Here is a 13,924-nt window from a genome sequence, read left to right as displayed (position 1 = left end):
TCATCAGTACGTCAACTTTTAAACTGGTATTTGCTTAACCGGATGGGATTTTAGGACTGCTGTGATTGGTCGATACGAAAAGGCTAACTTTTTATGTGCAGGCAACTGACTGCGTGAGGACAATGGAGAAGGTTTTATGTCATGTCCACGGTAAGTCTCACCAAGTTAAAGTTAGCTAACTGTTTGTTATAGAATATAAAGATAAATATTGTGTTTTGATTGTACAATATAAACCTTTTTTTGCTATGCATTTCCGTTGCTAACCTGAAGTGAACATAGAGTTGTCATGATTGGTCCTCTATGTTCTCCACACAGGCAGCGTGTGCATGTTGAAAACGGGCCTCAAAGATGGACCCAATAAAGGCAAAAGCTTCTACGTCTGTGTGGACAAGCAAGGCTGCGATTTCAGTCACGTGGCACGGTGAGGAAAAGTATTGACGTCACGATGTGGGGAGGCTTAGAATAAATAAACAAACCATTGGAATACTGTAGTCCGAACCAAGAGTGTAATCCACTCCAGTCAAATATTACTTCATACATTGCCATTGTCAAAACATAACTGCTGAATATTTAATGGTATAAGGGTGGTTTTTGCACAGATTTATATTCCTGTTTTTGATCTGCATCATCATGATCATCTCCTCCAGAATATCCCCGTCCCACTGCCTCCATCATGAAGACTCGATGGTGGAACTCCAAGCACTCACCTACAGTCTGCAACAGCAGAGCCACAGGTGGAGCTCACTGCTGCTGCAGCTTTACATGTTGATGTTGGGTCTGAGTGCCATCTTGAACTTGGGACCTCCTTTGCTGTAGAACACACATTGACAGCTTGATACATTGGTGCTGCATGGAGGGAGCAGCCAGATGATGCTGATGTTCTAATGATGAGAGCATCATAAGCCACATAATTAAAAGTGTTCTCATTTTCCAGGTTGTTCTTCAGGTGCATTGTGGGTAAAAAAGCAGGCCAGAGGTGGTGTGGAAACGTGCCGTGGACAGCAGTAAGATGGCACCCGTATACTGAATACTTTAAATACCGTTGTCAACACTTTTATCTTTTCAAATCATCACAAGACCAAATCTGTTGCATGCCACCCCCCCTCTCTGGTTCGCTCTGCTTCCCATTTTTAAAGTGTGTTGTCTTCCATCATTACAGCCCGACAAGGACAAGAGAAACCCTCTATCTGACACGCAGCTGCAGCCGTCCTGCCTGCCGCCCCATCGAAACCCCTTCAAGGCCTCCGGCAAGTCGGACAAGGACTCCGAGTGGAGACGGTTGCAGCAGCGTGGTGGGGGGGAGGAGAAAAAGAGCGAGGGGAGAGACAGCGGGGCAAGTCCAGAGGCCGAAGGAGGAGAACGCCATCAGAAGGAAAACATCGAGGAGGCGGGGAAGCTGGACTCTCACCGAGGCAAATATCTTCCACCGGGGATGAAGTTAAAGAAGAGAGTTTCAGATGAGGAGGAGAACCGTCTCAGAGCTGGCAGTGTGGGGAACCTGACAGATAAGGAGCTGGAGGAGAACCGCCTCAAAGCTGGCAGTGTGGGGAACCTGACAGATAAGGAGCTGGAGGAGAACCGCCTCAAAGCTGGCAGTGTGGGGAACCTGGTGGATAAGGAGCTGGACCAGACTGAGGAGAACCGCACTGCGCGGGGAGAATCCCAAAACATGGTTTCTACCTCCAGTGGGAAGGCCGATCGCCCGGAGAAGAAGAGTCCGGCCTCACGGCCTCCACAACCCACCGGAAGCAGAGCCGGTCAGGTTGAACAAACTGAGGGCGTCTCTAAAGCTGCAGCCAGGAGCAGCAGAGACTCTGATAACACCAGGAACCCCACATCCAGTCATACCCAGATCTACCAAGGCGATGATGATGATGATGATGATGTGGTGGTGGTGGTGTCGGTGAAACCCGCCACTCAGAAAACTCCTCCAGTTTCTGCCGTTCAAAAGACGCTGACCACCTTTGCTGGGTTCCAGCCGGCGTGTAAGGTCAAAGGTCAGCCAGGAGACCCCAGAGGGCTGCACAGCCTGCTCACGGCTCAACTCCAGCAGAAAAAGGTACATGTGGTTCACTGGTTGGACTGGTCCAGATGTGTGAGAACGGTCTCTAGCTGTTGTTGAGTAACCAGACAAAGACCAGTCTGAGAGAAAAGAAAGTGGAAGCTTAGGTTGAAGTAGGAGCAGGTATGATGCACATTCAAGTTTCTAAAGAATCTGATCTTTTTGCACTAAAGTTCTTACTAAACGAGACAAATTCTACTTAACAGGCTTCACCATGTATTTATTTTATATAGACTATTTATACATATAATGAAATACCAGGAAACATGCTACATCATATGTGTGTGTATATGTATGTATGTATGTATGTGTATATATATATATATATATATATATATATATATTTAAAAAAAAGTTATATTTAGTATATTCCCTTCACTGGGATGGAGGCCCAGTCCTATAAGCTGGACTCGGGCTCACTGAGTGTTCTCTCCTCCGGTGAAGGCCACTCTGTCTGCGGTGAATGTGGCGGCTCTGCCGGACCACGGGGAGCGTCTGAGGACTCAGGTGAAGGAGCTGGAGGACTCGCTGGCGTCTCTGAGCCTCACTGCTGCTGCTCAGCCTGGTAACGCACTCGCTCCTGCAGGAGAAATGATATTTAACTTTCTTTAAAATAATGAGGATTACAATTGGCTAGTTTCTGAGTACGTATTTAGTTATTTTCCTGCACTTAACATCCAATCAACTTTTATTTTAGTGAAATAATACCGTGTACGTTGATCTATAAGCTCTCTCAGGGTCTCCGGGTGGAGATGACAGCGGTGATGCCGGTCTGGGGGGCCGCCAGGTTACCCTCTTCAGCCGGCAGGGCGGCACCATCCTGCTCCCCGCCCCCCCAGCACCGAGCTCCTCCCAACACCAGGCCTCCGGCAGCTCCCTGGGACCCCAGCTGAGCCAGGGATTCAGCCAGATGGGTGGAGGTAGGCCGCACACGCAGGTGGAGGACATATCAGTCCTCCATAAACCATATCAGTTTTATTCAAAACATCAAACATCAGCGTGTTAAGGCCAACTCCTACATTTAAGAGAAAATGTATATATTATCTAAGGTTATAAAGTCATACTTTTAAGAGAAAAAAATCCCCTTTTAATTATTAAGTCTTAAACTTGCGAAAGAAAGTGAGCAAAACTGTGGTAACGCCAGCTACTACATGAATTAAATTTATTGTACAGTTATTTAATGAACATGTGTATATACGTATCATCTGGCCACTGGGCTATCAGATAAATCCTAAATATCTTTTACTGATTTTCATCCCAGCACTCTCACAGGTCGAGGCCTTTTACGGTGGCAGGATGACCGAGAACCGGCTGCTGGCTGTGAAAAACGCCACCTGCGAGACCATCGACCATCTCCACAAGTCACAGGAGTCCTGCCCCGACGCGGAGGACCAGGTTCCGGACCCCAAGGGCATCAAGGTGAAACTCCCACCCCAGTTTATGTTATCAGAACGACAAAACATCAGGAGAGCCAGGTCCTCTTGTGATTGGTCCAGTGCTGTGAGAACGTTGTCCTCCTGTGATTGGCTATCAGGTGTTGCTCCTGGCCCATCAGAGGAGAGCTTTGGCCTGGCTGCTCTGGAGAGAGAACCAGAATCCCTGCGGAGGAATTCTGGGTACGTTCACCTTATTTTTACATTTATTAAAATAAGCCTGTTGTTGTCTATTCGTTCTCAAAACCAAAGGTCAGAGACTAGTATCTTTTTAAATGTTTAGTTTTGTCCATATCCAAATAAATTCAGTTCGACATGAAGTAAAACGAAGCAAAAGCAGGAAATCTCCATTTTGTTGTTCTTCATTATTTTTGTGCCCTTTTTGCATGAAAAAACGACTTTCACGATGAACCATAAAACAAGACGGCGTTTATTCTTAACGCTCAAACAAAGTTGGGCAATAATATGTGCATTAGAATATGAAATGTTCTCCTTTAGAGGTCAAAGCTTCAGAACATGACAATCAGGGTGTCAGCTTCTTCCTCTTGCTCCCTCTGGATGCAGCGGACGACATGGGTCTGGGCAAGACCCTGACCATGATCGCCCTCATACTGGCCCAGAAGATCAAACAGAAAGAGGAGAAGGAGAAGCAGGAGAGCTGGATCTCCAAAGCCGGTAACTTTAAAGGATTACTCTTCATTGAAGGATGTGACATCAACTCGACATGATGCCTTCTGTCCGTCCAGACTGCAGCCTTGTGGTCTCTAGAGGAACCCTGATCATCTGCCCCGCCTCCCTGGTGCACCACTGGAAGAGGGAGGTCGAGAGGCATGTGAAGACGGGCAGGCTGACAGTGTACCTGTACCACGGCCCCACCCGCGAGAAGAGGGCCCGAGTGTGAGGGCGCCACACACACACACACACACACACACACACGTTTCATCTATATGGATTATATAAGCGTGATCTTATTGAACCACCAACTCGGACAACAGTATTTGCTGGTTTGTTAAAGACTTAGACTTCCACGTGCGTCCCCTCAGGCTGGCTGACTACGACGTGGTGGTGACCACATACGGGCTGGTCTCTAAGGAGGTGCCAGTCCAGAAGGAGGACCCGGAGAAACCCAGCAGAGGTTCTGATGAAGTGGTGAGTGATTTACAGTAGCCATGTTTGCATGAACTCTGTTTGCATACTCTGCTTCCTCCCCGGAGTCGTTGTGACTTCACGTCTCAGAGGGTCCATTGGACCTGGTGGTGTCTGATGCCTCCTGCCTGGTGGGCCGGCCTCCTGCCTGGTGGGCCGGCCTCCTGCCTGGTGAGCCGGCCTCCTGCCTGGTGGGCCGGCCTCCTGCTTGGTGAGCCGGCCTCCTGCCTGGTGGGCCGGCCTCCTGCCTGGTGGGCCGGCCTCCTGCTTGGTGAGCCGGCCTCCTGCCTGGTGGGCCGGCCTCCTGCCTGGTGGGCCGGCCTCCTGCTTGGTGAGCCGGCCTCCTGCCTGGTGGGCCGGCCTCCTGCCTGGTGGGCCGGCCTCCTGCCTGGTGGGCCGGCCTCCTGCCTGGTGGTCCGGCCTCCTGCCTGGTGAGCCGGCCTCCTGCCTGGTGAGCCGGCCTCCTGCCTGGTGAGCCGGCCTCCTGCCTGGTGGGCCGGCCTCCTGCCTGGTGGGCCGGCCTCCTGCCTGGTGGGCCGGCCTCCTGCCTGGTGGGCCGGCCTCCTGCCTGGTGGGCCGGCCTCCTGCCTGGTGGGCCGGCCTCCTGCCTGGTGGGCCGGCCTCCTGCCTGGTGAGCCGGCCTCCTGCCTGGTGGGCCGGCCTCCTGCCCCTGCTGACATTTGTAATTTGTGATATTGGGCTATATAAAATCAACTGAATTGAATGAAGCACTTCAACACAGTTCACTTCCTTCCTCGTTTCCTCAGCCGTCACGCTCGACCCCTCTTCTGCAAGTGAGCTGGGCCCGGCTGGTTCTGGACGAAGCCCACAACATCAAAAACCCCAAAGTGCAGACCTCCATGGCCGTCTGCCAGCTGAGGGCCGGTGCTCGCTGGGCGGTCACCGGTACGCCGATCCAGAACAACCTGCTGGACATGTACTCGCTGCTCAAGTAAGACCACATCATCTTTATTTACCGGTAAGCTTTGAACTGGTTCTGATCCAGTCTCAGTGTAGTCCTGGTCCTCTATAAACCTCAGTGTAGTCCTGGACCCAGATCCAGCAGAGACCAGTCCACCAGTGGACAGACCCAGTAAAATGAGAGGTTTTCTAAAGGGACCCTGGTGCTTAGAGACACTACCACTTTAGTCCACAGGGGGCGTCAGAACCAACACGACATGAAAGTTACTCGTAGTAACTTTAAATGACGTTAAATGAATAAAGGAGGTTTTTGTAAGCATTATATTTTAATATTTATTGTGACCAGCCTCCAGCTGATGGTTCATCGCAGTGTTCGCTCTTCAGGTTTCTGCGCTGTTCTCCGTTCGATGAGTACAAAGTGTGGAAAGCTCAGGTGGACAACGGCTCGCACCGAGGCCGAGAGAGACTCAACATCCTGACCAGGACTCTGCTGCTCCGGAGGACCAAAAGCCAGCGGGACTCCAAAGGAAACCCACTGGTAGGACCGCACAGTTCTGTATGACATCGTAACGCTGTGAGCGGCCTCAACCGCTGTTATTGATGATGAACGCGCTCTCGTTCCAGGTGCTTCTACCCGATCGGACCTGCGAGGTGCATCAACTCAAACTGTCCCAGGAGGAGCAGGAGGTGTATGATGTGGTCTTCGCCCAATCCAGGTAACACTTTTATTATTGTTGTCCTCTTTTTTTACAACCTTCACCATGTTGGGGTTTTTGCAACCAGTGAACAGGAAGTGACCATGAACTCATGTTTACAATGTTTACTGAGGGAATACATCAAGAGAGAAGTAGAGTCATTTATATAGACTTCTATACAACCGGAGGAGTCGCCCCCTGGTGGTCAGGAGAGAGAATGCAGCTTTAACACATAAAGCATAGACTTCTATACAACCAGAGGAGTCGCCCCCTGGTGGTCAGGAGAGAGAATGCAGCTTTAACACATGAAGCATAGACTTCTATACAACCAGAGGAGTCGCCCCCTGGTGGTCAGTAGAGAGAATGCAGCTTTAACATATGAAGCATAGACTTCTATACAACCAGAGGAGTCGCCCCCTGGTGGTCAGGAGAGAGAATGCAGCTTTAACACATGAAGCATAGACTTCTATACAACCAGAGGAGTCGCCCCCTGGTGGTCAGGAGAGAGAATGCAGCTTTAAGACATGAAGCATAGACTTCTATACAACCAGAGGAGTCGCCCCCTGGTGGTCAGGAGAGAGAACGCAGCTTTAACACATGAAGCATAGACTTCTATACAACCAGAGGAGTTGCCCCCTGGTGGTCAGGAGAGAGAATGCAGCTTTAACACATGAAGCATAGACTTCTATACAACCAGAGGAGTCGCCCCCTGGTGGTCAGGAGAGAGAATGCAGCTTTAACACATGAAGCATAGACTTCTATACAACCAGAGGAGTCGCCCCCTGGTGGTCAGGAGAGAGAATGCAGCTTTAAGACATGAAGCATAGACTTCTATACAACCAGAGGAGTCACCCCCTGGTGGTCAGGAGAGAGAATGCAGCTTTAACACATGAAGCATAGACTTCTATACAACCAGAGGAGTCGCCCCCTGGTGGTCAGGAGAGAATGCAGCTTTAACACATGAAGCGTAGACTTCTATACAACCAGAGCAGTCGCCCCCTGGTGGTCAGGAGAGAGAATGCAGCTTTAACACATGAAGCATAGACTTCTATACAACCAGAGGAGTCGCCCCCTGGTGGTCAGGAGAGAGAATGCAGCTTTAACACATGAAGCGTAGACTTCTATACAACCAGAGGAGTCGCCCCCTGGTGGTCAGGAGAGAGAATGCAGCTTTAACACATGAAGCGTAGACTTCTATACAACCAGAGGAGTCGCCCCCTGGTGGTCAGGAGAGAGAATGCAGCTTTAACACATGAAGCATAGACTTCTATACAACCAGAGGTGCCTCCTGGAGAAAACGGATCCCAAATGCATTAGTTTTGTATTGTGGTAACCCTTTTCTTAACTACTAAAGATATTTCCTGCACACATTATTTTCCATGTAAGGATGTAACAGTGTGTAACAATGAAATGTGGGTGTATCCATGTTCCCCTTTCCAGGTCTAAAGGTGTAAACCTCCATAACTAAGTGATTGTGTTACAGTCTATAGACCAATAGCAAAATAACATAAAGTGACACTTTCCTCCAGATCTACTCTGCAGAACTACCTGAAGAGACACGAAGGGAACGATGTGAAGAAGACCTCCGCTTCCAATCACTTTGACAAAGGTGAGACATCCCATCCTTGTTTTCTGATCCTCAAAAGTGTGAATTCTGCTCCAATTTAAAAAAAGAAAAGAAACTCTGTGTGTGTGTGTGTCTTCCCTCCCAGTGGCCCGGGAGTTTGGGATGTCTCAGCCTGATGTTGCCGGGTCCACTTCCCAGCAGGCGTCCAGCACCGTCCACATCCTGTCCCTGCTGCTGCGTCTCCGGCAGTGCTGCTGTCACCTGTCGCTTCTCAAGAAGGTACACACACACACACACACACACACACACACATATATTCAATTCAGATTATTTTGTATAGCCCAATATTACAAATTCCCCTCAGATGGCTTTACAATCTGTACACATACGACATCCCTGACCTTTGACCTCACATCGGATCAGGAAAAACTCCCCAAAAATAACCTGACAGGGAAAAAAGGGAAGAACCCTTCAGGAGAGCAACAGAGGAGGATCCCTCTCCCCGGATGGACAGATGAAGAGATGTCATGTGACCAGATGAACAGAGTTACAGAGTTACATAAACACATTACATGAATATGACAATGTATGAATGGAACTCCAATCCATGAAACAGAAGGAGGTAGAGAGGAGGGGGGGCGGGGCATCAGCAGGGCCAATGGGAGGCCGGCTCACCAGCATCAGACACCTCCAGGTCCAATGGACCCTATGAGACGTGAAGTCACAACGACTCACACACATATATACACACACACATATATACACACACACACTAACAACAACTGCCGCAGTCTGCTCTCTGACTTTATTTAAACATGTCCACCCCCCCCCCCCCCTCCTCAGACTCTGGACTCGTCAGAGCTGCAGGGCGATGGCATCGTCTTGTCTCTGGAGGAGCAGCTCAACGCTCTGTCCCTCTCCTCCTCCTCCTCCTCCTCCTCCTCCTCCTCCTCCGGCCCTCAGCCTGCAGACACGGTGGCCCTCAATGGGACCCGCTTCGCCTCCCAGCTGTTCGAGGACACCAGTGAGAGCACCAAGGTGGGCACCCTGATGTCACTAATAGATCCTGTTGGAGGAAGAGACTCTGTTTGTTTTTCTTTATTCTTGCTTTATTAACACCAGAGGTCGTAAAAACTCTTGTTTAACATGAGCATTTTTAGTTTTCTTAAACTTCGTTTGGACACCTCGTATCTTAGACAGCTACGTTTGTTAAGTCATATTTTAAAAGTTCTTCTCAAACATGGAACCACAAGTCCAGGTTCTATAAGAACAAAAGAACCTAATCTGAACTCTTTAATGTCTCCAGATTGCTGCTGTTGTCTCTGAGCTGGAGGCCATCAGACGGAGCGGTGCTGACCACAAAAGGTTCCCTCAGCTTACATGCATATTATTATTATTATTATTATTATTATTATTATTATAAAAATTCAACACATTAGCATCTTCAGAGTTTAACTTTTAACTTGTCTTTTGCCACCTAAAGATATCTACTTTCTCCATTTGCTGAGGGAGCCACACACACACACACACACACACACACACACACACACACACACACACACGTATGAGCTCTTCTGACATCCTCCACACTAACGGTGGCGGGTGGTCTGTGGTGGCTTGCAGTGTGATCGTGTCCCAGTGGACCAGCATGCTCCGGATCGTAGCGGTCCACCTGCGTCGGATGGGCCTCAGGTACGCCGTCATTGACGGGACCGTGGCCCCCAAACGCCGCATGGACCTGGTGGAGGAGTTCAACACCAACGCAGACGGGCCCCAGGTGAGCCGTGACACGTCAACATGTGATTGTCAATAAGGAACGCTTTGTGTTGTGCTCAAAATATTGAAGACGTACACCTTTTGAGCCATAAGGGAGGAAGTTGTGCAGTGAACACACTGAGTTATGTTCCTCTAATATGTGGATTAATGTTTCTGCCGAAGGTGATGCTGGTGTCTCTTTGTGCTGGAGGGGTGGGACTGAATCTGATCGGGGGGAACCACCTGTTCCTCGTGGACATGCACTGGTGAGACTCATGGCTCAACTGTTCGGCTTTTACGTACTTAACGTACTTTTGCTCTTTATTTGACATTTAACTGAACTTTTAGCTGCGTATAGTACATTCATTTATTCTCATAGAACCATTTAGGAGAAGATTATTGAGATTTAAAGACATTTTTACCTTTTTTAGATTTTGACAATTGTGATTTTAAAGAAAAGTGAGCACACAAACTTTCTTAAACCTTAAAAAAAAGGTTTGCAGAAAACAGGCATAAAATGATATAATATTAGTTCTATAATAATTAACACTGTTTTTTTTATTAATAAAAATGAAAATTACAGTTTATTAGGAAAAAACGACATCACAATTATATTTTCTGTAGTAAATGCTTGGGAGGATCTTTTTATTTAATTTAATATTTTCACTGTCTGAAAAATGTCAATAATGAGCAATAACAGAGTTACAATTTGCCTTATTAAATTTGGTAAAATAGATGTATTTTAAATACTGCTCACTCTCTAACAGAAATAAATAAAAAACTTAAATGTGCCGTTGGGCACCGACCCGGTCGAGGAGATGTTTTGACCTCTGACCCCTGAACCTCTCACAGGAACCCAGCCCTGGAGGATCAGGCCTGTGACCGGATCTACAGAGTTGGACAGAGTAAAGACGTCACCATCCACAGGTAACAGAGGGATGTCTGACACCTCGGATCAGACAAAATACATTGAAAGTCTCCTAAAGAATGAAACCACAAACGTTTCCCCAGTTGAGTGGAACTAAAACAGTTTATAGACTGAATCCATGTGGTGGTTGTTTTTATTTCTACATGTATAAATACTAAAACAAGAGCATGTTGGATAAAATCCTACTAAACAATCAGCAATAATAATAAAAACCTTTCAAATAAAGAATATCAATATTTTCAATATTAGGCTCTTCCTTATTAAAATGCTCCAATGTATTTGTCCTGCTTGTTGGAGCAGCTAAAAGAGAAGAACCGGAGGCTCTGAGGGGTCCTGACTGGCCATGTGCTGCCTGATGATAAACTAATAATAACAACTGTAAAATCAAGGGGTCGGCTGTAGCTCATGGGGGTCGTCCCGTAACCACGAGGTCCCCGGTTCGATCCCCGCTCTCCCCATAGTTCATGTTAAAGTGCCCTTGAGCAAGGCACTGAACCCCTGGGCGCTTCAGTGCAGCCCACTGCTCCTTAATAACTAAGGATGGGTCAATGCAGATCAATAAAGTGTACATTACATTTCATACCAACACTAACAGGTGACCAGTGTACATATTTCTAAAAGGTGTTCTGTGTATATAATGACCTCGTTCTGAAGGTGTAATGTGTGTGTGTGTTGTGCAGGTTCGTGTGTGGCGGCACGGTGGAGGAGAAGATCTCCACGCTGCAGGTGAAGAAGAAGGAGTTGGCCCAGAACGTGCTGTCGGGAACGGGGAGCACCGTCTCCAAGCTCTCCCTGGCCGACCTCAGGGTCATTTTTGGTGTCTGAGATGAGAGTTTGGGTATAACAATAATCTTTGTAATATCTATTTTTGTGTGGCCTTTCTTTCAAAGCTGTTTTCAAATATCTTCGTTTAAATATGATGTTTTGTTGGCTTTCAATAAATTCAGGGGATGAAGCTCATGTGACCGCTCGGTGTATCAAATCATTTAAATAGTAACTTTATTAATTGAAAGTGACGATGCACTGTAATTGGCTCATGCATGTTTGGACGTGTGTCGCTCATACTGTACTTTTTAAGATATACAGTATATCGGAGATATTTTAACATGTCCCTAATATTTTAATATGAACCTTGTGTTTATTTGAAATATATTTCAAATAGAGTGGTGATGTATAATTAATTTGCTCTGTGAAAATAATGTATTCAGAATACATGTCTGTCCACATTAAGGTACATCGAATGAGTTGGCTATGTGAGCACAACACTGCTCATTATTTTAGTTTTGTGGGTTTAATCATAACAATATGTGAGAGATTATGAGCTATTGTATACTTTATGACATGCACTAATGTTCTGTGTTCGCTGCATCCCTTGAGTTCATGCTGTGAGGGTCTGCCTTGTGCAGTCCACCATGTTTTAAGGGTAGCTCCTTGTCCATGTTGCCTTTCCGGAACATCGGACATTTACGTTCCAACCACTAAAATAACAACATTACACAGATGTAGTACAATCCACGCGTAGTCAAATCATTATTGAAAGAAAATGAATGAATACACTTCTGTTCCTATACACCAAGTGATCAAGATATGACTTCAAGTGAAACGTGTAAGTTACAGGTGGTTAAAAAAAAAAATATATATATATATATATATTATTTTTTTACTGGTAGATATATATATATATATATATATATATATATATATATATACCTACCAGTATTTGCTGTCTATAAATTAGAAGCATTGCTTATATTAAAGTATTTATCCCCCCCCCCAGACGAGCTTCAACGGAAAACAATAAACGTTTGAAATCAACGAACATCGCAATTGTGAAGGTGATTTAGAAATGTAAAATATTTGCGAGCGGCCCCTGAAGGCAACGCAGAGAGAGTGGGCGGAGCTGAGCCCGCAGAGCTTAACGGTTAGCTCCAGGTGCGCGAGCTCAACGCGGCCTTCACGAGCGCCGGATCCAACCCCGAAATAAAAACCCAAACAAGAAACAGTTGGATTGTTTTAGTGTAGTTCGGCCATGGCGGAGGCTGACAAAGTGGAGCCGGCGGAGAGCGAGCAGGACGAGGAGGAAGACGTGTACGAGGTGGAGCGGATCATCGACATGCGCGTGGAAGAGGTAACGAGCGCGAGCTAGCTTCGCTAAACATGGCTGGCGTCGGGTTGCTTCTACCCGACCCTCACGACGTGGAGCCCGGACTCCCTCCGGCACGATAACCGCCTGTTCCACCACGCGTCACGGCGGCATTTCGATGCATTACACTGGTCGTTAGTGTCTTGTCTGGGTGTAGCGTTTGGTGGTTGTTATTGTTGTTGTTTTTGTTGTGTTGGTTGTTGTTTTAACTTGTCCCCGTGATGTCCGTTCTGCTGGGGGACAAGGACGGACGTCTCGCTGGCTTGACCCCATTGTCATCTTTCGGTGTAAAGATAGATGGATTCATTATTTATGTTTCTACAGCAGCTTATACATGCAGGTCAAGCAACAACATATTGTAGAATACAATAATAGGAAAAATACACAATATATATAAAAATGCACAATATATATAATAAAATAGATCAATAAGGTACATGCACAATATGTACAAACAATATATAGCTGGACCACAACCCAATGTGCATAACACACATATTGGGGTGTTTTATATGTTAACTGTCTGAAAAGGCCACAACAGACCTGTGGTTTTAGTATGATAATAATGTGTTGTATCTCACTTCACGTGGGTCGAGTCAACGTTACTTATAATATTGCATTTTAAATGTGTTTTATAGCTTTAGATATCCCACTTAGTAACTGATATTCCTGCTTTTCCAAAAGTAAAAATAAAAAGATCTCACTAATAATGGACTTAAACTCTTGAATTTCCTCCTTTACACAAATGATGTACTTCACAGTATGGCGTTTAAGTTCACAGTAACTGTGCCTTATTTAGTCGATTCAAAGTGGTTTCTTATTGAGAACATCCATATTTGATTATTATTAATAATTGTAGGTAATAGATGTTTTTTAGCAGTGATTCTTCTATTGTCACAGTAAATATGAACTGGCCCCTCGGTGTGTGGTTATGAAGACAGTGCTGCTTATGAGTGGCGATGTTGGACTCTGAAGCATTGTTCACATTTACTGTGTTTGTTAATGTTAATTTTTATGTCTTCATGCTGCAGACACATTGTGTTTTATGAGTACGTGCATTTGAAACGTGCATCGATGAAGAGACTTATCTGGAGAGGAAATGTGTTCTCCAACTGAACAAGACGGTATTGATCTTTTTGTCCAAAGGCAAACGCCTCCACAGCTGCAGAGGAAGTTGTTTTTAAGACTTTTAAATAGTTTATCAGGGGTTCTCCAAAAAACAACAAAGACTAAAGAGAATTGTCCTCAAAGTGCACCATACGCAGGTGGAGTTT

The 13,924-nt window shown here is 46.4% G+C and overlaps 2 protein-coding genes across 10 annotated transcripts in view; both read left to right on the top strand.

Moving 5' to 3' along the window:
• Positions 1–11,472, top strand: part of ttf2 (transcription termination factor, RNA polymerase II) — an 11,489-nt gene extending 17 nt beyond the window's left edge. Inside the window, exons 1-24 of one of the 6 annotated variants that reach the window (XM_034562258.1) lie at positions 1–150; positions 316–421; positions 648–734; positions 935–1,004; positions 1,160–1,505; positions 1,560–2,059; positions 2,507–2,627; positions 2,791–2,982; positions 3,324–3,481; positions 3,597–3,678; positions 4,060–4,170; positions 4,242–4,392; positions 4,539–4,644; positions 5,409–5,593; positions 5,947–6,100; positions 6,187–6,278; positions 7,787–7,866; positions 7,937–8,103; positions 8,668–8,862; positions 9,131–9,189; positions 9,448–9,601; positions 9,763–9,845; positions 10,432–10,506; positions 11,188–11,472. The exon at positions 1–150 is cut by the window's left edge and continues 17 nt beyond it. In XM_034562258.1, the coding sequence (XP_034418149.1) occupies positions 123–150; positions 316–421; positions 648–734; positions 935–1,004; positions 1,160–1,505; positions 1,560–2,059; positions 2,507–2,627; positions 2,791–2,982; positions 3,324–3,481; positions 3,597–3,678; positions 4,060–4,170; positions 4,242–4,392; positions 4,539–4,644; positions 5,409–5,593; positions 5,947–6,100; positions 6,187–6,278; positions 7,787–7,866; positions 7,937–8,103; positions 8,668–8,862; positions 9,131–9,189; positions 9,448–9,601; positions 9,763–9,845; positions 10,432–10,506; positions 11,188–11,332 (3,447 nt within the window). In that variant the 5' untranslated portion in view covers positions 1–122 and the 3' untranslated portion in view covers positions 11,333–11,472. Of the gene's footprint in view, positions 151–315; positions 422–647; positions 735–934; positions 1,005–1,159; positions 2,060–2,506; positions 2,628–2,790; positions 2,983–3,323; positions 3,482–3,596; positions 3,679–4,059; positions 4,171–4,241; positions 4,393–4,538; positions 4,645–5,408; positions 5,594–5,946; positions 6,101–6,186; positions 6,279–7,786; positions 7,867–7,936; positions 8,104–8,667; positions 8,863–9,130; positions 9,190–9,447; positions 9,602–9,762; positions 9,846–10,431; positions 10,507–11,187 lie in introns of all 6 variants that reach the window. The other 5 variants (XM_034562255.1, XM_034562254.1, XM_034562257.1 and 2 more) reach the window with 5 other exon arrangements.
• A 918-nt stretch (positions 11,473–12,390) lies between these two features.
• Positions 12,391–13,924, top strand: part of mphosph8 (M-phase phosphoprotein 8) — a 46,821-nt gene continuing 45,287 nt past the window's right edge. For all 4 annotated transcript variants that reach the window (XM_034561206.1, XM_034561203.1, XM_034561207.1 and 1 more), the window contains exon 1: positions 12,391–12,635. In XM_034561206.1, the coding sequence (XP_034417097.1) occupies positions 12,537–12,635 (99 nt within the window). In that variant the 5' untranslated portion in view covers positions 12,391–12,536. The remainder of the gene's footprint in view (positions 12,636–13,924) is intronic.

Source organism: Cyclopterus lumpus, chromosome 21, assembly GCF_009769545.1.
Source record: "Cyclopterus lumpus isolate fCycLum1 chromosome 21, fCycLum1.pri, whole genome shotgun sequence".
In the NCBI taxonomy this organism is placed as follows: Eukaryota; Metazoa; Chordata; class Actinopteri; order Perciformes; family Cyclopteridae; genus Cyclopterus; species Cyclopterus lumpus.
Note: the sequence above shows the minus strand (reverse complement) of the source record. Positions and strands in the feature narration are given on the sequence as shown.